Source organism: Erinaceus europaeus, chromosome 7 (genome assembly GCF_950295315.1).
Source record: "Erinaceus europaeus chromosome 7, mEriEur2.1, whole genome shotgun sequence".
NCBI classification, from domain to species: Eukaryota; Metazoa; Chordata; class Mammalia; order Eulipotyphla; family Erinaceidae; genus Erinaceus; species Erinaceus europaeus.
The window spans coordinates 84,242,799-84,267,548 of NC_080168.1; the positions used below are offsets into that span (position 1 = coordinate 84,242,799).

Consider the following 24,750-nt stretch of genomic DNA (forward strand, 5'->3'; position numbering starts at 1 on the left):
ATTTCAAAAAACCACAAATGGGTGCAGGCACATGGGATAAGGGGCACAAGAGAAGTTTTCAAAACAAAAACAACTTAAGCCAGGTGCTAGCAGCCAGCAGTGGGTAGGTGGTGCCATTTTATTAGCCACAGAACAGAACATATAGGCTCTGCCCCAAGAAGGAAGAGAAAACCTGGTCAGAAAGTAAATAGTGCAGCCTATCCAGACTGTGGCAGTGGGCTGCCAAAGAACAGAATACAGTCTGAAACAAGCCAGAAGACCCAGTTTCTGCACAGCAAAAGAAACCACTACCCAAACACAGAGACTCCTCACGGAATGGGAGAAGATCTTTACGTGTCATACATCAGACAAGAGGCTAATAACCAAACTCAACAACAAGAAGACAAATGACCAAATCAAAAATGGGGAGAGGATATGAACAGAATATTCACCATAGAAGAGATCCAGAAGGCAGACAAACATATGAAAAAATCTCTAAGTCACAGATTGTCAGAGAAATGCAAATAAAGACAACAATGAGATACTACTTCACTCCTGTGAGAATGTTATACATCAGAAAAAGTAGCAGCAATAAATGCTGTAAAGGTTGTGGGGACAAAGGAACACTCCTGCACTGCCGGTGGGAATGTAAATTGGTCCAACCCCTGTGGAGAACAGTCTGGAGAACTCTCAGAAGGCTAGAAATGGACCTACCCTATGACCCTACAATTCCTCTCCTGGAGATATATCCTAAGGAACCAAACACACCCATCTAAAAAGATTTGTGTGTACCTATGTTTATAGCAGCACAATCTGTAACAGCCAAAACCTGGAAGCAACCCATGTGTTCAACAACAAATGAGTGCAAGTTGTGGTATATATACACAATAGAATACTACTCACCTATTAAGATGGTGATTTCACCATTTTCAGCCCTACTTGGATGGAACTTGAAGGAATCATGTTAAGTGAAATAAGTCAAACAGAAGGATGAATATGTTATGATCTCACTTATAGGCAGAAGATGAAAAACAAGCTCAGAAGAGAAAACACAAAGCAGAACTTGGACTGGAGTTGGTGTATTGCACCAAAGTAAAAGAATCTAGGGTGGGTGGAGGGGAGGGTTCAGGTCCTGGAACATGATGGCAGAGGACCTAGTGGGGGTTCTATTATTATGTGGAAAACTGGGAAATGTTATGCATGTACAAACTTTTATTTGCTGTAGACTGTAAAACATTAATCCCTCAATAACAACTTTTAAAAAAAAAGACCCTATCTGCCTAAACCTATCCAAGGTAACTGGAAGCCTCTTCCACTCCATGACATATAAACAGCATAGCCACAGTGCCACCTGTTGGATGAACAACAGAAACCACACTTAATGAAAACAAAAATTCAATGGTTCAAACTCACAAAGATTTGGAAATGAGAATAACCTTACAGCCACTAAGTAATGAGGTAAAAAATTGACATAATATTGGACTAAATCTATACTTTAGCAGAAATTAATCATTCCTAAATAATGTCTAATTTATACATCAATGCAGGTTTAAAATGAAATTGTTTGCTACAACTAAGCGTTGTAGCATACACCAGTGAAGCTGTTTGAAATAAAGTTTTTCTTCTTCTTTTTCATGATTTGTCTTTGAGGAGCTACAAGCTTGAAGGACTATTAAACTAGTAAAAACTTGAAGACACAAATTCTGCCTGAGGACTATTTTCCTTTTGACCCATATTTTATATTGCTTTGTCTTAACTGTAATTGATTATGATTTTTGTGACTATAATATAGATTATGATATTTAAAAAAAGACTTGGAAAAAAAAGTCTGAGTTTAACTCAGAAAGCTTATTACAAAGGCAATTCAAGACTCCAACCATAACATCCAGACATAGATTCATGATCTCAGAGGTCATTTCACCAATAAGCTATAAAAGGCACAAAGAAAACTTTGAAGGGAGCTACAGGATATGAAGGACATTTTGAATGGAGTTAAGGATTACCTATGAGGCCTACTAAGTAGAATAAATCAGTTTGAGGAGAGAATATCAGGGCTAGAAGATACAGCCACACACTCTCTGAGTGCAAAGCTGTTGGAGAGGATAGGTTTGTGAAAAATGAAATAATCCTCTGTTAAATAGCAGACTCCATTAGAAAAAAAAATCATATAAGAGTTATTGGTATACCTGATGATGAAGAGGAAAGAAGAGCAGAGAACTTATTCAAAGAAATTATGGCAGAAATTTTTTTCACACCTGGGCAACATTTAAAACATAGACATTCATAAAGTTGAATGCACACTACTAAATCCAAAACAGCATGCACATACTATGACACAACATACTATCCAAAAAAAAAAAAAAGACAAGGAAAAAATATTGCAAGCCACTAAAGAAAGGAAGACTCTGACTTGTGGAGGTAGAATCATCAGGCTTTCATAAGATTTCTCACCACAAATCCTAGAGGCATGAAAGGAATGGGATGACATAGTCACAGCATTAAAAGATAAGATTTGTAAGCCATGAATACTCTATTTGCCATATCAACCTTCAAATATGAAGGAAAAATTAAAATCTTTCCCAAGCATACAGAAACTGAAGGAATTCATCACCTCCAATTTTGCCTTGCAGGAATTACTGAAAGGAGTCCTAAAAAAAAAAAAAAAGGGTAAAAGAAAAAGAAAAAAAAGCAAAGGAATTCCAAGGAGGTGAGATCAGTGGTGGAGCAGAGCTGGAAACAGAAACAACAGCAGTAGGAGAAAGGAAGGCAAAATGAATAGAGCAACATGATCAATGTTGTTGAACAAAGGCCAACTATCAAAGATCTAAATATCAGACCAGAAACACTAAAATCCCTATCTCTGCCTCATCTTGGTTGAAACCTGAAGGAACAGTGTTGGGTGGGATGAGTCAGGAACAGAAGGATGAATATTGGGTGACCTCACATATAGGTGGAACTCAGAAGACAGGGTCAGAAAGGGAGAACGCAAGATGAAACTTGGCCTTAGGGTGAGGGTATTACACCAAAGCAAGGGACTCTGGGGGAAGGAATGGGAGGTGAGGTTCTGAGGACCTAGATTGGAGACGAAAGTATTTTTCAGATATCTATCCACAAGAGCTGGGAAATTGTATCCATGTGTACACAACTGTGCCATTAACCTCAATAAAAAGAAAAAAATTCAAATCAGGGCCAGGCTGTGGTACACATGGTTGAGTACACACTACCATGTGCAAGGACCCTGTTGCAAGCTTCCAGTCCTCACCTGCAGAGAGGAAGTTTCACAAACAGTGTCCCTCTCTCTTTTTCTCTAAATATATATCTCCCCCTCTCAATTTCTCTCTGTACCCAAAATAAGTTAATACTATATATATATATATTAAATTATGTTTTTTTATGGGATAGAGACAGCCAGAAATCAAGAGGGTAGGGGGACATAGAGAGGGTGAGAGACAGATACACCTGCAACACTGCCTCACCACTCGCAAAGCTTTCCCTCTGCAGGTGAGGACCGAGGGCTTGAACAGACTATATATATATTTTAAATATTTATTTATTTCCTTTTTGCTGCCCTTGTAGTTTTTATTGTTGTTGTAGCTATTATTGTTGATGTCATCATTGTTGGATAGGACAGAGAGAAATGGAGAGAGGAGGGGAAGACAGAGAGGAGGAGAGAAAGATAGACACCTGCAGACCTGCTTCACTGCCTGTGAAGCGAACCCCCTGCAGGTGGGGAGCTGGGGGCTTGAACCAGACAAAATATATTTTTTAAAACTCACGTTTTATTGTTGTAGGGTTTGTTCTGACAGATCTCTGGGGACAGGTAGTAAGGTGTGCCAACACAAGTTCTAGCGAGTTCCATCGAACTAGGAAATTATATGAAATAATAAAATGTCATATTATTTGAGTAAGGAGGGGCTTTAGACACGGGTATGTACAAAAAGCATAAAAATAACTGAAAACATAATTTGATACATATACATATCAAAATAAAGGAAAACATTGTATATTAACACTATAGTAATATAATTATTTAGTTTTAAAAATATTTATTAATTTATTCCCTTTTGTTGCTCTTGTTGTTTTATTGTTGTGGTTATTATTGTTGTTGTTACTGATGTCATCATTGTTGGATAGGACAGAGAGAAATGGAGAGAGGAGGGGAAGACAGAGAGCGGGAGAGAAAGATACACACCTGCAGACCTGCTTCACCACCTGTGAAGCGACTCCCCTGCAGGTGGGGAGTCGGGGGATTGAACCGGGATCCTTATGCCGGTCCTTGTGCTTCATACCATGTGCGTTTAACCCGCTGTGCTACCACCCGACTCCCCTATTTGTTTTGTTAATCTATAATTCATCTCCCCCAAATCAAAACTTTTTTTTCCTTTTCTTTTTCCACAGCACTGCTCAGCTGTGGCTTGTGGTGCTGAGGGTTAAACATGCTCAAGAGTCCAACAGTTAATCCCTAGCACCACCCCCACCTACCTTTAGCATCTTAATTCGTGACCCATAAAATACATATTTTAACCAATATAAGTAGAATAAAAAGTTATTTTTAAACTTGTTTGTTTGAAAGAGAGAATTAGAGCATCACTCTGGCACATACATTATTAGGAATCCAATTTTTAACCTCGTGTTTGGGAGCTCAGTGTTCTGCTCTCTGCACTACCTCCCAAGCTTCAAAATAATAATAATAATAAATTAATAAAATATTTTTTAATGTACTTACTTGTTCAGAACTCTTGCTATACCAAAGTCCCCAAGCTTTGCAAGCATTCCATTCTTGCTAAGAAATATGTTCTACAAATATAGAAAATGCTACACTGTTAGAGATATTTCAAGGAAGTAGGAAAATCAGTTCCGCCTCAATCTGCCCTCTGAGCTATTATTACCTGTGCTTTTATATCCCTGTGTAAGATCTTCCTGTCATGAATATGCTTTAGTCCTAAGGAAATCTGCACAAACCAACTCAGAATCTACAGAATGAACACAAAACAAAACTAGTGAGTAGTCTGGTGGTCATATCTTCATGATAACGCTCCAAAAGAGAGAAATAAAACATACTTGTGTGTGCTTCTAGGAATAAAGCTAATCGACAAACCATCTTACCTTAGCACTTTCTTTTTACTGCAAGAAAAATGTGGGTGCAGAAAGGCAATGTAGACATGTTGGTATTAAAGGAAATTCCACATACAAGAAGATAAACACAGCACACTTTACCCCATAAAAGAAGCCAGGCTCAGCCCCTGACACCACCAGCAGAAGCTTCATGAACAGTGGAACAGTGCTGTTTGTTTCTTTCTAAAAGTCTTATTTATTTATTAACTCGAGAGAAAGAAGAGGGGAAGAGAACCAAAGCATCACTCTGGTGCATGCAATGTCTGAGATCAAACACAGGACCTCATGCTTTTAAGTCCAACACTCTCACCACTGCTTTACCTCCTGGGCTATCCTCTCTGTATCTTTCTGAAATTATTGGGTTGTTAGAAGTCATGACTTTTTTTTTTTGAAAGAGGATGAAACAGATATAGAGATAGGTTCCGTTTTTATTTGTTTGTTTGCTTTTATATTTATTTATTTTCCCTTTTGTTGCCCTTGTTTTTTTATTGTTGTTGTAGTTATTATTGTTATTAATGTCATTGTTCTTAGATAGGACAGAGAGAAATGGAGAGACGAGGGGAAGACAGAGGGGGGAGAGAAAGATAGACACCTGCAGACCTGCTTCACTGCCTATGAAGCAACTCCCGTGCAGGTGGGGAGCTGGAGGCTTGAACCAGGATCCTTATACTGGCCAGTCCTTGTGCTTCATACCACGTGCGCTTAACCCGCTGTGCTACCACCCGACTCCCCTGGCTTATTTTTCTATGCAAAAAAAAAATGTGTTCTGACTTCCAACAACCCAATAATGAGGAAAAAAAAAATAGAGAGTCCTTCAAAGAAGGGGATTCATGGGTACAAAACTCTGGCAAAATAAATAAATAAAAATAAAATGTAATATTACAAGATAATATCTATATAAAAAGGAAGGAGGACTTCTATAAATGTGAACATTAATATGTAATGCAAATTAACAAAAATATTTTATTATATTTACAGAGACTAGATAGTGGTTCTTTAATCACCCACACATTCAAGGTAGCCATTGTGAACATTCATACATTTTAAAATATTGAGTGTTCACAGGCACATGCTCTTCAATGCTAGACAAGAGAAAGAAACAAGAGGCCTAAAGCCTCTAAAGTGGGACACTGCTGGGCAGTGCTTGAAGCAGCGACCTGACCCCTTAGTCACACAGGCCCTGGTTCAGAATACACACACACACACACACACACACACACACACACACACACACACACACACACCTCTTTCGTGAATCTCAGTCCTAAGAGGGTTGCAAAGGAGGCTCAGAGTGTGCTTGAACAGAAACAGGTGTGCTTGTACAGTGAGAAAAGGGGAGTTGACACCATTCTTTCTCAACTTTCCTCTCCTTTCTCTTAATAACCAAAGAAACCAAATAGCCATGGCAAAGAAGAGTGCCCACCTATCTTCCCTTCCAAGTAGTCTGTAAAAAAGACTGCCAAACAGTAAAAGGAAGAGTAGAGCTACTATAATGACCAAGGGGTATCCAGAGTCAGATATGTTTACCCATGATGATTTATCTACGAGACATTCACCCTGAAACTGTCCCCAAATGAAATACTATCTTACTGTCTCTCTCCCTCTATCTCTTTCTTCCCTCTCAAGTTCTCTCTGTCTCTAACCAATAATAAATGAATACCATATTTAAGAAAACATTATCTTTACTCAAGCACACTTCCCTCGAAAGGAAATTCAATTTAAGTTCAATAATAAACATGTCCTGGATAATATCTATCAAGGCTAATGGCTAATTATTTTATAGTTTGAATTTTAGTACCAGAAATGCAATTTCCTCAAAACACAGTGTATTTCTTTTATTTTATCATCATTATTATTAAATATCTATAACTTCTCTTTTAATTAAATAATTGATTTATTTGTTTTGGATAGAGACCAAAATTAAAAAAGAGATTGTAGATAGAGAAGGAGAGAAAGAGAGAAAAAAGACCTGAAGCTGTTTTACCACTTGTGAAGCTTCCTTCCTGAAGGTGGGGACAAGGGTCTTGAACCCAGTTCCTTATGCAATATAATATGTGTGATCAACTAGATGCACCGCTGCCAGGCCCCTATTTCTATACTACTACTAGTAGTAGTAATAATAATTTAATAAATATTAAGTGATAAAGAGACCAGAGCACTCAAGAGCTCAGCTCTGGCTTATGGTGGCTCTTGGGACTGAACCTGAGGCCTTGTAGCCTCAGGCATGAGAGCATTTTGCATAACCATTATGTTGTCTCCCAAGCCCAAAACCTGGTCTACTTTTTATTTAAAATTTTTTGTCCCCAGGGTTATCACTGGTGCTCAGTGCCTGCACTACAAATCCACTGTCCCTGGAGGCCAATTTTTTCCATTTCTGTTGCCCTTGTTATTGTTGTCAATGCTGTTGTTGAATAGGACAGAAAGAAATCGAGAAGGGGGTGGGGGCAGAGAGAGGGAGAGAAAGACATCTGCAGACCTGCTTCACCTCTTGTGAAGCAACCCCCCCCCCCCTGCAGGTGGGGAGCTGGAGGCTCAAACCGGGATCCTTATGCTGGTCCTTGCACTTTGCGTCATATGCACTTAACCCGCTATGCCACCGTCCTGTGCGCCCCCCCCCCCAATTCTTAATGTCTTATACAATGACTCCTCCTCATTTAGACTACAAATCAAACTGGAAGTGTTTGTACCTGGTCTTCACTAAACAACACTCCTCGCTGCTTACTGATCCTCTTCATGAGATCCCCTCCGTCACAATACTCCATCACAATGAATAGCCTGCTGTTCTCTAGAAGCAAAAACATCATCAGTGTTGCAAGGGTTACAAGTAATCACTTATCATTTGTGTTTTAATTTCTAGAAGGTGGAGAACATAGCAGAAAATACAGCATACAGGAAGTGGACTTAAAATGAGCTAAATTCTAGTCTCACTTAACCATATGCATTTCTTAGTTCTATGACTGTATGTAGGTAGTTGTCATTTTGGGGTTTTTGTTTGTTTGTTTTGTTTTTTAATTCCTTTGTGCTCCCATTACTTCATCTACAAAGTGAAGGCAATAATATATAAACTCTTCTTAGAATTATATTTTTCTATGTCCAGGGATTTTGCTGGGACTTTGTAACTGCTTGATTCCACCACTCCCAGAGATTTTTCTCCCTCTTCTTTTTTCCTTCCTTCCTTCCTTCCTTCCTTCCTTCCTTCCTTCCTTCCTCCCTCCCTCCCTCCCTCCCTTCCTTCCTCCTTTACTTCTTCTCTTTCTTTCTTCCCTCTTTCTCTCACTTTATTTTATAATGAGGAAGAGACAAAGAGAGAGTCATTTAGTGTACTGTAGTGGCTGTTCCTGCCTCATGCCCTGGCAGTGGCTGTTCTCCTGTCCTAGAAATTTCTCTTCAAGTCTTTACTCAAATGTCTCCCTCACAATAATGCCATTCTGACCATCTGTTTAAAATTGTTCCCTCCACCCCTGTTTCACCCTATTTTATTTTCCCACAACACCAATCCCCTTTACCACACTGCATAAGGTACTAATCCAGTATGCTTACATTTAGCAGTATCTCTCTGTCTTCCCAACCCGTTCCCTTAGAATGTGAAATTCATGGCTATAGCATGCAGAGTTCAAGACATCTCATCACTCCCCTTGAGAGCAGAACTCAGAAATATGACAAAAGGTCACTTCCATGAGTGTCCTGGGTTACACAGCAAGGGGATTTGATGACACAATTAAAGTTACAAGTCAGCTGACTCTGAGTTAATAGAAAAGGAGTTTATCCAGGTGGGCGCGGGCCACTTAACTATGGAAGTCAGAGACAGAGGAAGTGAGTTCCCAAGCAGGAGAGGGCTTACTGAAGGGGCCAGCAAGCAGAGAAGAGAGGGTGACCAGTTGATAGTCAATAAGAAAGCAGACACCTCAGCCTTAACAGTGTAAGTAAATGAATTCTGTCAGCAATCTGAATAAACAAGGAAGAGAAATCTTGCAGCTGAAATAAAAAAGGGCCTAGACAGGGGACATTGCCAGTCTTTTGTTTTGTCTCCTTTCTCAGACTACTATTGCTAACAGGAGATTAAGATGTTTTGCAGTGGAAAGCTGGACATGTGCAAAAGGATGAGAACTGACCTTCAAATGACTTTGAGCACCAAGGGAACAAGGGAACCAGATCTCATCCATCTGTGGATGGTCCCAGTTTCCAAAACAACAGGTGCTACAACAAGGAAGATCCAACTAGTTCACCTAGTAAAGACTATTATAGAACCAACTCACCAGCCAATTTTAGGCAAATCAACTTTTTTCTATATTCACTTTCTCTCCTTCCCTATAGTAACACCCAGCCCAAGACCAGGGAGGTATATTTGAGTCACTTCTCTTAGCTTTGTTCCTTGTTGACCTCACAATAAAGCCCTTAAGAGTTTGTGCCAAGTTGGGCAAGGAGATCTTGTCTGGCATCACTATAAGCTCAGATAAGAGAGCAGTTCCAACTGACCTCTTGATTTCAATATGTGAGAGTCTGAGTAGAAAATCTGATTAGGCCAAGCCCAGATCTCTGACCTAGAGAAAGGTGGAAGTGATAAATGGATATTGGATCAAACAGCTAAAAGTCATCTGTGAGGTAGCAACACCTTCAGTTCCACCAATTTTGTTCCAAAAGACACAATACCATTTTTTTTTTATTGCAGAGTAGTATTCCATGGAGTATATAAATATAATGAAAACTTTGGTGGTTATTGTTGAGAGGGTTGGAACATAGAACTTTGGTGGTGGGTGTGGTTTGGACATATACCTTATGAACTTACAATCCTGTAAGCCACTACTAATCACAAGTAATTATAAGAAAATAAATACAACAATGCTGGGAATTTTGTCCATTTTGTTCAGTTGTTTGTGTCTAAGGCCTAGAACATGACCATGACATAATATTTATTAAGTGTAGACTGAGAGAATTTAAATAGAATTATTTGAATTTTAGAACATTTTTACTTTCTTCTCAATTTTCACATGGGGCTTCAAGCTCCCTTCGTAGTATAAATAAACATTCAGTGAAGCAGAGCTGTGGTTCTATTTAGACTCAGTGGGTTTTGAGTGTAAACAGAGGCTTTATATGCTGACTTTCTGACAGTCAGGTACTGCAAGGCCTCTCAGGCTCTCTTGACCTTGAGGTTTCAAGTCACCTTACTCCATATTCTGCCAAGCAAACTCAGAGGCATTACAATGGCTCAAACTCTTCTAAACATGGGGGTTCTCTACCTAAGCAACAACAAAAAAGCAATCAGTCATAAGAAAATTTAAGCTTACAGTCTACACAAACTCATGAAGGTTATTTACACTGCAAAAAGGGCCTTTAGCTTTATAGTAGTAGCTAGTGCAAACAGTCCTCACTACCCATTTTGCATGTTAGAAAGATGCACTCCAGTCTAATTAAATGGCTAGTCCACAGAGTCATTCAGAGAACATGTACTGAGCACCTGCCACATGGTAGATGCAGAAGGGCCAACAATGAGCAAAAGACTTCATTAAGTTAACCATTGAGAAAGGAGATCAATATTCAGCCAATTCATACTTGCTTACTAAGCAGACATATACACACAAGTACAAAAGTCTTCTGTAAGATCAATACCAATGTCTCCATCTGACTTTAGGTCAGAGATGATCAAAGGATGATTTACTCAGTCAGAGGTAGTCACAACAACAGCAACGATAACAAAGAAGAGAATAATGACCTTGAAATGTGGTTCTATCTAAGGAACAGGGCTATCTAACATGACCCTAGAGAGGGGAGGAAACCTGAAATTGATAAGGAGTTAGTAAAAGATAGTAATTCTTTGCACTCTGTTAACAGATACTGATTTTTTGTGTGTTATTGTTTCTTGTGTTCTCATTTTTGTCACAAGGGCTTTAGTTGGGCTTTGTGCCTGAATGATTCCACCATTCCTAAGGGACTCTTTCCATAGATCAATAGAGCGAGACACAGAGAAAGGAGAGAGAATGAGAGACAGCACAGCACTGTGCCACTTCTCATGAAGCTTCCCCTTTTGATGGTCCTTCCATATGGTGGTCAGAAGCCTAAGCCCAGGTCCTCACACACGGTAAAGTGCATTCTCTACAGGGTGGACTGTCTCTAAGCCCATCAGAGACTGTTTTTGCACAAGTTGAAGAAACCCCACTAAGATCCAGGTCAGATCCAAATAATCTGAAGGCTCACACCTGCCCTGACTCTTGCTTGTCTTTTGCTTTAAGGCAAACAACAGAGCATAATTATGACCTATCACACCAAGGAAAACTCATCATGACCCTCAGAAAGTCATATAGCTTGTATAGGACTCAAGGCCAGGTTCTGTTTATCCCAAAATCTATTTTATTGTTTGTTTGCTTGCTTGTTTATTTAAGAAATAGACAAGAAGGACCAGGCAGCAGTACACCTGGTTGAACGCACATGTCACCCAGTACAAAGTTTCAACCTGAAGCCCCCAGTTCCTACCTGTAGGGGGAAGTTTCATGAGCAGTGCAGCAGAATTGCAGGTATCTTTCTCCCTATCTCCTCCTTCCCTCTCAATTTCTCTATCTCTATCCAAGAAATAAATAAAATATTTTAAAAATAGATAAGATGCAAGTTTCCAGTCTCTTTTTCTACTTGTATGAATACTGTCTAGGACAAAGAAACAAGGAAGCAGAACTGAGTATGGTAGCGTTGTTTATTGTCCTCCATCGCCCTCTGGATTCCAATAAAAGAGCATTTCCCTCTCTGCAAAAGTCAGTGGGCCAGTGCTTGATTTTGGTACCAGGACATGGACCCTTGTTTGACTTCAATCTTAATGGTGCTTTTGTTAGAAGCCAGTGAACAGAAATGTAATCTACTTTATTCTGTGGCTGTATCTTAACAAGTGTTCAGTGCAAGCTGCAGGGAGATAGCTCAGTTATATCACTGGTCTTACAGGCAAATGCTAGAAGAAGAACTGGTCTTACATGTGGAAGCACCAGAAACTGCAGGTTCAATCCCCTTATGCCAGAGCTAAGCAGTGCTCTGATTTTTCTCTCTTCTTACTCCCTCTCTCACTCATAGTCAATAGTTAGATAATAAATAAGTTGTTGTTTGGTACAGGCAATTCCCCACCCACAGGTATTGCTAAATACCAAGACCTCTGAAGAATGTTGAGAGCTCGCTCTTTCAAATACCTGCGGGGTGAGTGGTGGAGACAGCATAGTCTTAGCAAAAAGACATTCAAGTCCCAGCTTCAACCCCCCCCCTACACACACACCATACCATAAGCCAGAGCTCTGTAGTATTCTGGTGAAAAAACAAACAAAAAACAGAACCAGAGGACAACTTTGAATTTATCACCTCTAATTTCTAGGAAACACAGTTCCCTGTACAGCATATAAGAGTTTATATAATACTGACTGTGTTTAACTGTTGACTGATTTTTTTACCCTCCCCCTAGTGCTTGACAATGACTGGGTAACACTCCTACCCCTTAACTACCTTATAGCCTGTGAGTTCAAGCATTCCCTATGTTGCTTGTTGGGATGGGGGATGTTCTCTGGTAAAGTGTGAGCAGACACAGATTTCTCCTGCTACCTGGCAGTAGGGCATTTCTCTGAAAACTTTCCTAAGGCAAAACTGCATCCAAAGAAATCAGCTGGAGGGATGGGGAGACAGCGTAGCGATTACGCAAAAGTTTTCTTGTCTGAGGCTCTCAATTCCAGCATCACCATAAACCAGAAGATATGAAAGACACACACAAAGAGAGGAGAGAGAGGAAATCAGCTTGATTCCACCATTTTTTCTAAGAAGTATGTGTGAGCCAGAACTCAGGACCCAGCAAGTCTGGATCTGTGCAGAGGCTGTGCCCCAAACTTCCTGATTCTGGGAAAGGAGCAGAAGCACAGTAACTGGAGACCATAAAACAGGAGCCCAACCAGCCAGCTCAGGAAGTCCAGCCTAGCCCAGGGGACCCCACCCCCTCCCCAGAACAGGTCAGCAGGGCAGATAGAAAGCACTTCGACAACCTTGCCTTGTTGCCACAGTATAGAGATAACACCAGGTGAGTAGACGTGCTGTCTGGCTCACTACAATTTGCAGAATTCATAAGAATAGTTTCTGCAATGCCCCCTGCCTCATACCGTGTATAGGAACTCCATTCCAGGACCAGTTCTCTCAAAGCAATCTGAGTTTAACTCACCAAAAATCAAGTTTGTTCTCTTTCTCAGTTAGTAGGTATAAAGCAAAGAAATGACTGCTTTTTTATATAGATGAGATTTAGAGCACTGCCAGACTCCTCACCACACACAAAGAACTTAGCACATCATACCAAGCAGCACAAAACCTAAAATAATACTCACATATATGAAATGCAGGGCAGTTGTGATAAACAGTGTAATAAGCTCCTAGGGGAAGAGCCTGGTGGGGCCCCTCTGGCTGCTTTGGGCATGCACCACCTCTAGGATTGGGCTGCAAGACAAATACTGCTCACTCTTCCACTTAAGTCATAAAAGAAAAAGGTTTCTCTCAGCTGGTAAAAAAAAAAAAATGCTTATGGCCTGGAACATAGGATGCACTCAATAAGTACTTTTTTTTTTTTTTGCCTCCAGGGTTATTGCTGGGGCTCGGTGCCTACACCATGTACCCACTGCTCCTGGAAGCCATTTTTTCCCTCTTTTGTTGCCCTTGTTGTTTTATCATTGTTGTGGTTATTATTATTGTTGTTATTGATGTCAATGTTGTTGCATAGGACAGAAAGAAATGGAGAGAGGAGGGGAAGACAGAGAGGAGGAGAGAAAGATAGACACCTGCAGTCTATCTTCTTGTGAAGCAACCCCCCATGAAGTGGGGAGCTGGGGGCTCGAACCGGAATCCTTAACGCTGGTCCTTGTGCTTCGCGCCATATGCACTTAACCCGCTGCGCTACCGCCTGATCCCCAATAAGTACTTGTTAAGTGAATAAATGGCTTTAACTAATATCATCTTCCATGTATTTCCTTCTTTGGAGTAGAGTCAGAGATAAGAGACAGATGTTTGTTGTTGCCACCAAGGAGGCTTCACTGGGGTTTTGCACATGAGTGACTCCACTGCTACCAACAAATTCTTTTTTGTTTTCCAGACATATGAGAGGCAGAGAGAGAGAGAGAGAGAGAGAGAGAGAGAGACCATAGCATTTCTCTACCAATCAAAAGGCTTCTGATGGCCAGGAGCATAAACCCAAATACTTACACAAGGCGAAGTGTGTGCTCTAGATTATGAATCCAGAACAGGTGTTTTATTCAAAAGTATAGGGACTGCTTCTTTAAAGGTCCTCCCTCCGCCCCCAATTTCGGCCATTTGCTTGGTCATGCTGCCTGATGTGTAGGGATCTTGCAGGCCCCTCTCCATACCCTTGACCTCCCCATCTCCCTTGCCAGATGGTTTCCAGTCTTCCCTTCTGGCACCCTTGTATGAGGGTTGGCCACAAGGAAGCAGGAATATGAGCTCAGGAAGAAAGTGAGAAATTAGGGGGGCCAGGCAGTGGCACACCCAGTTGAGTGTTATAATGGACGTGTTATAATGGATGAGGACCTGGATTTGAGCCCCTGTCCCCACTTCACAAAGCAGTGCAGCAGGTATCTCTCTATATCTTCCTTCTCTCTCAATTTCTCTCTGTATACCCAATAAATAAAGTAAAATAAAAATAATCTTAAAAGGGGGGGCAGGTGGAGAAAGTGAGAAATCCTGCCAAATGCTAGCAGGATTCTGAGAGCCACAGAATGGGGACTGCGTGTCTTGCTCTGCATCTCTCAGTAGAATGCATGTTGAACATCTGGGCTGCTCTCTGAGTCTGGGCCCCAGACCTAAGCCCCTGCCTCATATCCCAGCCAGCATGAGTTATGAGACATAAGTGTGTGTCACCGTAGGCAACTGAACTCTGGGGGTTATTATTGCAGCAAAGTCAACCCACCAATCATTAGCTACTGGAAGATCTATGGTAGGGAGATAGTGTAATGATTATGCAAAAAGACTCTTAGGTCTGAGGCTTAGAGGCCCAAGGTTCAATGCCTCGCACCATCATAAGCAAGAGTTGAGCAGTGTTTTGGTACCAAAAAAAGAAAATTAATAATAATTAGAGACGGGAAAACAAACAAAACTACAAAAGCTTTTCACTAAAATTCACTAGAAAAACTTACTAGAGAAGAAATAAAGATGATGTAAGGGAGATTGCACATGAGGACTTAATACTACCATAAGCCAGAGCCAAGCAGTGCTCTGGAGTTTCACCCCACCCCACCACATCTCCTTCTCATAAAAATAAGTAAAAACTGATGTAGATAATGAGTAAGTGGAGAAATGAGTTCATTTATGAAAATTAATTTATGTGCATTGCTCAGGAATACCATTTTTACAGAGGTCTACCTGCTTATTTGTTATTAAAATGTCCTAAGAGAGAGTCGGGCGGTAGTGCATCGGGTTAAGCGTACATGGTACGAAGTGCAAGGACAGTTGTAAGGATACAGGTTCGAGCCCCCAATTCCCCACCTGCAGGGGAGTTGCTTCATAGGCAGTGAAGCAGATCTGCAGGTGTCTATTTTTCTCTCACCCTGTCTTTCCCTCATCTCTCCATTTCTCTCTGTCCTACCCAACGACAGCAACAACAACAATAATAATAACCACAACAATGATAAAACAACAAGGGCAACAAAAGGGGAAAAAGTGGTCTCCAGGAGCAGTGGATTTGTGGTGCAGGCACTGAGCCCTGGCAATAACCCTGGAGGCTAAAAAAAAAGTTCTAAGAATATGAGAAAGTCAAACCTTGAAAAGAGCCGAAGAAAGTTACAATGTTCGGATGCTTCATCTTTGCCAGGAGAGTGACTTCTTTCTCTGAAGCCTCTTTTTCTTGGGTGGGCAGCTAAATGATATCAAGAGACAAAACAGTTTGCTTGCTTTCAAAAACATGCTTTCTCTTCATTCTCACCTTGATTTTATTTATTAATGCACTTTTCTCTAGAATCGTACCAATAAATAAAATCAATGAGAGTCTAGAGAATTTTCTGATTTTATTTATTGATACATTTTTGTGGTGGGGAAGCCTCATGCTTGCATAATATCACTACACCTAGGGCAATATTCTTTCTTCATACCTTTGATTTCAAATAGAGAGACAGAAAGACATAGGAAGGGGAGACACCATAGCACTGCTCTACAATCTGTGATGTGTCCTCTGGTACCATCCATGGTGTTTTCAAATGCTTCTGGGGTTCAGACTGAACCCCATGGTAAGGCATTTGCTCTACCTGGTGAGCTATCTCTTGGCCTGTCATCAAAATTTTTTAATAAAATTTTTTTATATTTATTTATTTTCCCTTTTGTTGCCCTTGTTGTTTTTTATTGTTGTAGCTATTATTGTTGTTGTTATTGATGTCGTCGTTGCTAGACAGAACAGAGAAAATGGAGAGAGGAGGGGAAGACAGAGAAGGGGAGAGAAAGACACTTGCAGACCTGCTTCACCGCCTGTGAAGCAACTCCCCTATAGGTGGGGAGCCAGGGGCTAGAACCAAGATCCTTACACCCTCCTTACATTTCACGCCACGTGCACTTAACCCGCTGTGCTACCACCTGATTCCCCTTGTCACCAAATTTTAATGTCACTTCTGACAAGGTCTCTTAATGGTAAGAAATGGCATTTCATGGCTTTTATATTTATTTGTTTTAAAACAGAGATAGACAGACAGACAGATAGACAGAGAAAGAGACTACAGCACCATCGTTTCTTTCAACATGGTGAGGACTGCAATCGAACCTAGGTCATACATAACAAAGCAGTACACTATCAAAGTAAGCTATTTCAGTGGCTCAGAAATAGAATTAGCAGTGTCGTGTGTTTAATCAATACTTAGTCAATGACAATATAGTCAAGAAACATTTTTGGTGAGGTTCAGCTGTACTTAAAGTTCCAGATGATTCTTTTTTTTGAAAGTTGCAGTTTATTGATAATACCATATTACACAACACAGCTACTTCATGCATTTTACCTGACAGCACAAAATGACATGAGTAAAATAGTCACAATATCTTCTAAATGTAAAAAAAAATGTTATCAAAGAGTATACCCAGCATGACATAAATTACTCTAATAGTTTGTAAAGTACACTTGCGCATTAGATGTAACCTGTCAGGAAATTCACCAAGATGTTAGCAGTGACTAAGAGACAGATTATACATGTTCTTATTTTCTGTCTTATTCTTTTCAGTGAACATTTCAATTTTTAAGGTTATTTATTAATTAACAAGAGTGTCAGAAAGAACCAGAGCATCACTCTGGTATAGGTAGTATCAGGGATGGAACTTGAGGCCTTATACAAGGCCTCTATCCCTGTGCCACTTTTTGGATCTCAGAAGAGAGTACTTTTCTTTTTCATTTCTTTTCCTTTTAATTATCTTTATTTGTTGGATAGAGAAAGCCAGAAATCAAGAAGGAAGGGGGTGACAGAGACGGAGAGAGACAGAGAGACCCTGCAGCACTGCTTCACCACTCGTGAAGCTTTCCCCCTGCAGGTGGACCAGGGGCTCAGATCAGGGTCATTCATTGTAGCATGAGCACAACCAGGTGCGCCACCACCTGGCCCCTCAGGAGAGTTTTAAGAGTGATCCTCCCAGTGCTAAAGACTGGAGTGGGCTGACAGCCAGGTGCAGAAATAAAAAAGAGTCCACAAAGGATAAACGGTTTGGAGCACTTAGAGGGTGAGGTGACAGAAACTAGAAAGAAGCATCAGATAAACAAAAGACTGAGTAGAATAACACCATGGAAGGAAGATACATATGACGGATAACTGGGACAGGAGGACACTGTCAGAAGGATGCCACGGAAAGTAGGAAAGGTCAATGGAAACGGAGCTATAATGTTGAAGTTAAACATTTTCTCTAAACCTAATTAATTTACACATGAGCTTAGTGAGAGTTTTGATCGTTATGGATTGTTGAGGTTTATTTTTTATTTTTTTTTACCATTTGTTTTTCATTAAAATATATAGCATCAAATGTATACCGTCTCAACCACTTTTAAGCAATGCAGTGGCAAGAAGTACACTCATATTGTGCAACTTATGTAATTCAGTCTACACGTACTTTGTAGCTTTTTCTTGTATTCTGATTTATAAATCCTGTAAAAGGCAATCAGTAAGACTCCAGCATAAAATTAACATTATTGTCCCTATGTACTTTGAAATGATTATGTTTCCAGAGAGGGTAACATGAAGATTGACCAAGAGGAATTTAGCAAATATGATTTTATTTACTTATTTGTGTTTATTGATTGATTGATGAGAGTAAAGCAGAGAGTTCCTCTGGCATACATAATGCCAGGGATCAAACTCAGGACCTCATGCTTCCAAGTCCTATGTGCCATCTTCTAGGCTGGCAAAAACTATTTCTTTCTAATTAAAAATATTTAATGATTTTACAAAATCATTAGACTAACAATAATGTACTGGAGGGAGATATATTGTAAATAAATGGAGAAATAAATGTACAAGGGTATTTCAGCTTCTTCTAAATGCTCTTAAAATTAACTAGGGCTGGAAAGATAGCATAATAACTGTGTAAAATCTTTCATCTGAGGTCCCAGATTCAATCCCCAATGTCACCATAAGATATAGCTGAGCAGTGCTCTGGTAAAAAATAAATAAAATAAAATAAAATAAAAAAGAATAAGAAGGTGGAGAGAGGGTGAGTGGTGACATACCCAATAGAACACACATTACAGGGGGGCAGGCGGTAGTGCAGTGGGTTAAGTGCACATGGTGCGAAGCACAAGGACCTGTGTAAGGATCCCGGTTCGAGCCCCCAGCTACCCACTTCCGGGGGGGGGGTCACTTCACAAGCGGTGAAGCAGGTCTGCAGGTGTCTATCCTTCTCTCCCTTCTTTGTCTCCCCCTCCTCTCTCGATTTCTCTCTGTCCTATCCAACAACAACAATAATAATAACAACAGTGATAAACAACAAGGGCAACAAAAGGGAAAAAATAGTCTCCAGGAGCAGCAGATTCGTAGTGCAAGTACCGAAACCCAGTGATAACACTGAGGGGGGTGGAGAAGAACACATATGTTACTATAAGCAAGGCCCCGGGCTCAAGCCCCCTGATCCCCTCCTATAGGGACAAAGTTTTATGAGTGGTGATATACTGCAGATATCTCTCTCTAGCTCTATCTCCCCCTTCCCTCTCAATTTCTGTCTCTATCCTAAATAAATAAAATTTAAAATAAAGAAAGAAAAAAGAAAAGAAAGTAGGGTGGCATGCTATCTGAGTTAGGAGATTTGGAGGTCTCTTTGTGAAACCAGAGTCAGAAGACTTATGCACCACCTTAAGGTAAAACAGAGAATACAGCCCCTGCTGGTGGAACCTCATAGCTTTGCTATGTGCTACAGGAGTCTGGGTAATAATGTTTTTGTTTTTCTTTTTTAAATATCTTATTTTAATGAAAGCAATACAGAGAGAAACACCAGAGTGCTGCTCAGATCTCGCATATGGTGGTTCTGAGGACTAAACCTGGGAGCTCAGAGCCTCATGAAAATCTTTTTTTTTTTTTCCTTCCAGGGTTATCACTGGGGTTCAGTGCCAGCACTACAAATCTTCTACTCCTGGCGACCACTCTCCCCCCATTTTATTGGGTAGGACAGAAAGAAGTTGAGAGAGGAAGAGAGATAAATACCTGCAAACCTGCTTCACCACTTACAAAGCTTCCCCCTCTGCAGGTAGGGAGCAGGGCTTAAACCCCATCCTTGTGCTGATCCTTGCACTTAATACTATGTGCGCTTAATATCTCGCATAATGATTATGCTGTCTCCCCAGCTCTTCTTTTCTTTAATTAAATCATTGGTTACTGTTTGGACCACAGATTTAGGAGTTTGAGCAAATGAGAGACAGCTAAGATTTAAAGTTCATACTTGCAAAAATAAACAAACTGTGTGCTTTCTCTCTCTCTCTCTCTCTCTTTTTGCCTCCAGGGTTATTGCTGAGGCTCAGTGCCTGCGCTACAAATCCACTGCTCCTGGAAGCCATCCCCCCCCTCCGGCTTTGTTGCCCTTGTTGTTGTCATTATCATTGTTGTTGTCATTGCTGCCGTTGTTGTTGGACAGGACAGAGAGAAATGAGAGAAGAGGGGAGACAGAGAGGGGCGAGAGAAAGACAGACACCTGCAGACCCGCTTCACTGCCCCTGAAGCGACCCCCCTACAGGTGGGGAGCCAGGGGCTCCAACCTGGATCCTACCACCAGTTCCTGCACCTTGTGTGCACAACCCACTGTGCTACAACCTGACCCCCAACTGTGTGCTTTCTTTCCATACTGGATTCAAAGCTGAGCAGACTACTAAGAATGAATGGCAGCTTAATTTCAGTTTACCTTTGCAAAATTGATCTCTTTTATTACACAGTGCTTGCTATCTGATTTCTCCTTGGCCAAGTATGCTTTCCCAAAGGCACCTTCCCCAATAGCCTTAATCACATCATATTTATCCATGATTTTCAGTGATGGGAGGTTCCTGGAAATAGAGCATTGAAATCTAGTCACACATTTTTATAAAGTCTAAAAAAAAATCAGAAAATTGACCACTAAAACATTTAAAAAGCTTTCCTTCCAACTTTTTTTTTAAATAGAGACAGAAATTGAGAGGGAAGAGAAAGATAAAGAGGGGAAGTGACAGAGAGACACCTACCTGTAGGCTTGCTTCATAACTGGTGAAGTTTTCCCCACAGGTGAGGACAAGGACTGTGAACCTGAGTCCCTGCACACTGTGATGTGTGCACTTACCTAGGTGTGCCACCACCTTTTCAAGACAGAGTCAAATAACTTCCCTTATAGCTGCCCCAGTATGGTTCCATAGCCCCCATGTCCACTTGGTCAATTCCAAATTATATTCCTCCATGAGGATAATTTCTGGAACCATCCGTTCCACCCCGGTTCCATGGCTGCCAGTTCTTAGCAACATCGCCCTGCTAGATATTCGTCGGGATGCGGCATCATCTAAGTTCATATCCCATGTCTACGCTCGACCGGACCTGCCAATATACGCGGATATCTTCGCCCACCCTGTCCGACGCTTGATGTCTCGTCACCCAATCTGGTCCCCTACGCCTACACTGAACTTCTCTGTTCCAGACTCTTGGAAACAAAGTTTTAGCAGTCAGCTGAGGTAAAGAACAAACACCTCATCACAGACCCCTGCAAGCGTCAACCCGGCTTTGACCTAGCACGTTATGATTGGGCCCTCCTCAATCGAACAGGCCATGGCCGGTGCGCCGCTATGTTCCATCACTGGGGAGCCAGAGATGACCCGAACTGCCCCTGCGGCTACAGACAGACTATGACCCACATAGTCAACGACTGCCACCTCTCCAGATTCAAAGGAGGTCTTGAAACTTTACATCAGGCTCAACCTGATGCTGTTGACTGGCTACGGAAGAAGGGCAAACGCTAGAAGAAGAAGAATAGCTAAAGTACCCAAAGTGACACAGAGTTCATTGGTGGACGCTAAGGTGACTCAGTTTTTATATTCTATAGTGTTATGATTGTCATTGCTTCTCAAAAACTTATTTTCCCAATTTCTTATTTTTTGCTTTGCCACCACAGCTATTGGTCCACTCGGTGTCTTCATGATTGATCCACCACTCTAGTGCCTTCCCTCTTGATTTCTCTCTGATAAGATAAAATACAATGAAATAAGATAAAATCAGGAATATCTCAAGGCTGGTGTTGTTTTGTTTTTTTCACAGTTCGACCTTTCTCAGGGAGGTGCTGCCCTCTGTGGGACTTTTTTTTTTTCTTCACACGAGGCTATGGGCGCCAGGTTGGGAATCCAGGGCTTCATCCAAATGAAGCAGCTGTTCTACTTCTGAGTGACATTCTCGAGCCCCTGCCCAACTTAAACTACCAGTGAACTGTAGGTCAAGGCTTGACTGCACCTTGTTCTGTTTGGAAGTTTATCAAGAATAGTTCACCACTGCAGCCAGAGAGGTAATGTAGTAAATAAAGCATCAGATTCCCCGCCCCCCCTTCAGCCCCTGACATTGCAAGTGCCAGAGTAATATTTTGGTTCTCTTTCTCTCATAAATAAATGTTTGTTTTTTAAAAAAAAAATTGAATGAAATTGATTTAAAAGAAAAATAAAACAAAATAAAACTGCTGTGGAAACCCCCCCGCCCCCTCTCAGCTGTCCCTGACTTCTGGGGATCTAGGTGAGCTACCTACCCCCAGTGCTTCAATCACTTAGCAGTTAGGACCCCCTGAAGCACAGACCTTACTATAAATTACTCTCCCTGTGACTTTATCTTTACCCAGCAGTTAGGGCATCACATTGCGCGCCTTTATAAGAGGGCGGGCAGGTTACATATTGGACTGATTTATGTCACGGTGGGTAGAGAGGAGGGACCAGAGGATGAACTTGGGACCCAGCTCCACAGTCCGGGGGTGGAGGAGTGGAGTCGAGCCACAGAAGATCAAGGTTTGAGGCAGGTGGAGGCCTGGGAACCGACAAGTCGCGCCCTCCCTGGGTCTGGGGACAATCCTCCCCTCCCCCGCCCCCCGCAGGGACCCTGGGCTGCTGAGTTCGCGCGCGGGTCAGGTTGCCTTGGGGACCGACCGACGCGGGCCTGCAAGGAGGCGGCGTCTTGCTCCCGCGTGTCCCGGGCCTGTGGGGCCGCAGAGTGAGGAGCGAGAGCGAGCGGCCCGCCCACAGCATACCTGCTCCGGGGTCAGGGGGCGAGAGAAGCCGGCGTCCTGCGTTGCTAGGTCCTCAGGTGGCCGCACGGGGGCGACAGGGGCGGAGTCTGAGAAGGCGGGCGGGGCGGCGGGAGCACCCGCCCTGCGCCCCACCCCCTATGAGGCCGGGTTCCTGGACAGCTGGCGGGTAACCTCCGCGGGGTCCTAAGCATGAACTCCAATGCAGGACAGCCTAGCCCCTGTTCTTGTCTACGTGCTTTGCACATATCAGCTCTTCTCTTTGCAGCCAACAGCAAAGCCGTGGTGTCTCCGCTTTCTAAACTGTGCAAGGCCACACATGCTATCAGGAGAAAGGTGTCCCACTCTTTCAGACACAGCTGGCAGCCTCCTGTGAAATCTCCTTAGAAAACAGGCAGCCAGTGGCTTGCGCTCCTTTCTCCACCCCCCTCCTTTTTCTTTCCCACTTCCACAACTGCCCAAGTTGCTGTCTAAAATGTCTCATTGTGTTTAAGTGATTGAAACGGAGTTGATTTCCAGCAATAATACGGACACAGCAAAGCATATACAATAGAACTTAAATATCATCGTCATCTATTTGAAACTCACCATCATCTTTTTTTTTTCTTTCAAGTAGACTAGGATTTAGAAAGTTAACCATTTAATATATCTAGTAAAGAACAATTGTTATCCCTATGACAACCTTTGTTAGAATCATCAAACAAGTAAATGCAGAAAAACTTGGTTAACTGAATCACCACTAGAATCCTGGGGCTATTTCCTTTCTAACTTGAGGCCAAATCCCATAAACCCAATACTGGTTTGGCTACAACAAAGGACACTCAATGCTTTACCAACTGGGAGAAAGTCTAAGCTTGTCATATAAAGAAGTGACTACAAAAGCTGGATAAGGGCAAGAGACTGGCTCACTTAACAATGGCCTCTTTGGGCACTATCAAGCCACCTCATCACCTTGGATTCCCCCATAGAAAACATGGCCTAGACCTCTGAAAGATCTCTCTCTCTCCCATCACTGGTCACGCCCATTGGGAACATCATTATAAGCCCTTTTCTGGGCTTCTTCAGGACCATACCCTCCTTATAAACCAGCAATGGAAGGGTCTGCCCCACTTTCCTAAGGAGGCTGGATTATCCTATTCTGCCACTCAAGGAAGACTGGTTCTGAAATGAGTGCAACCTAGAAATGTTTCCAGCTGTGACTACGGACTGTGAGCTGTCTGACAGGGACCCAGAGGTTGCACAGCTCCTGTGCAAAGTATGAATAGATATGGGCGTTGGGTTAGATCATTGTGGTAAATAGTTAATTGCATTTATATATCTTCTTCAACTTTGTGAGCAACTCTCTGCCCTAATCCTGCTTCCTACGTCTACTCTCAACTCTGACATCACCTTCTCAGACAATGTTTCTGGTCCACCCCATGTTAGCTATTAAACTCAAGCAATTAAGGCATAGACTCCTAGGAACATTCCTAAAATAGACTTCCTAGCTTCCTTCTACCCGAAGATCCCTACATTCATCTGCTCTATTCCTACTTTATGTTTCCTGATTATCAAACATTTCGTCCTGTTTTCCATCTTGCTGCATTTCAGCCACCAAGTTGCAGATGCTACTATGATTACATCTTGACTTCCCTGGGCAGATGACCTCACCAATGCTTCATGGAACCTTACCTAACTAGAGCCTCACCCCACTAGGGAAAGATAGAAACAGACTAAGAGTATGGATCAACCTGCCAATGTCCATGTCCCTCATGGAAGCAATCATAGAAGTCAGAACTTCCACTTTCTGTACCCTAAATAGAACTTTGGTCCATAAAAAAAATAGGAAAAGTTTCCAGTGGAGGAGACAGGACACAGAACTCTGGTGGTGTGAACTGTATGGAATTACACCTTTATTACAATTATACCCTTTACCATCTTGTAAATCAATATTAAATCATTAATAAAATAGTAAAACTTAAAAAAAGA

At 41.7% G+C, this 24,750-nt stretch overlaps 1 protein-coding gene across 3 annotated transcripts in view; it reads right to left on the reverse strand.

Moving 5' to 3' along the window:
- LOC103112193 (serine/threonine-protein kinase Nek5) overlaps positions 1-22,861 on the reverse strand; it is a 66,783-nt gene extending 43,922 nt beyond the window's left edge. For 2 of the 3 annotated variants that reach the window (XM_060194885.1, XM_060194884.1), the window contains exons 1-7: positions 22,786-22,861; positions 20,449-20,587; positions 15,862-15,958; positions 7,782-7,879; positions 4,869-4,952; positions 4,706-4,776; positions 3,756-3,842 (exon numbers count right to left, since the gene is read on the reverse strand). In XM_060194885.1, coding sequence (XP_060050868.1) covers positions 3,756-3,842; positions 4,706-4,776; positions 4,869-4,952; positions 7,782-7,879; positions 15,862-15,958; positions 20,449-20,565 — 554 coding nt within the window. In that variant the 5' untranslated portion in view covers positions 20,566-20,587; positions 22,786-22,861. Of the gene's footprint in view, positions 1-3,755; positions 3,843-4,705; positions 4,777-4,868; positions 4,953-7,781; positions 7,880-15,861; positions 15,959-20,448; positions 20,588-22,785 lie in introns of those variants that run through there. The other variant, XM_060194886.1, reaches the window with a different exon arrangement.
- Positions 22,862-24,750: the final 1,889 nt, after the last annotated feature.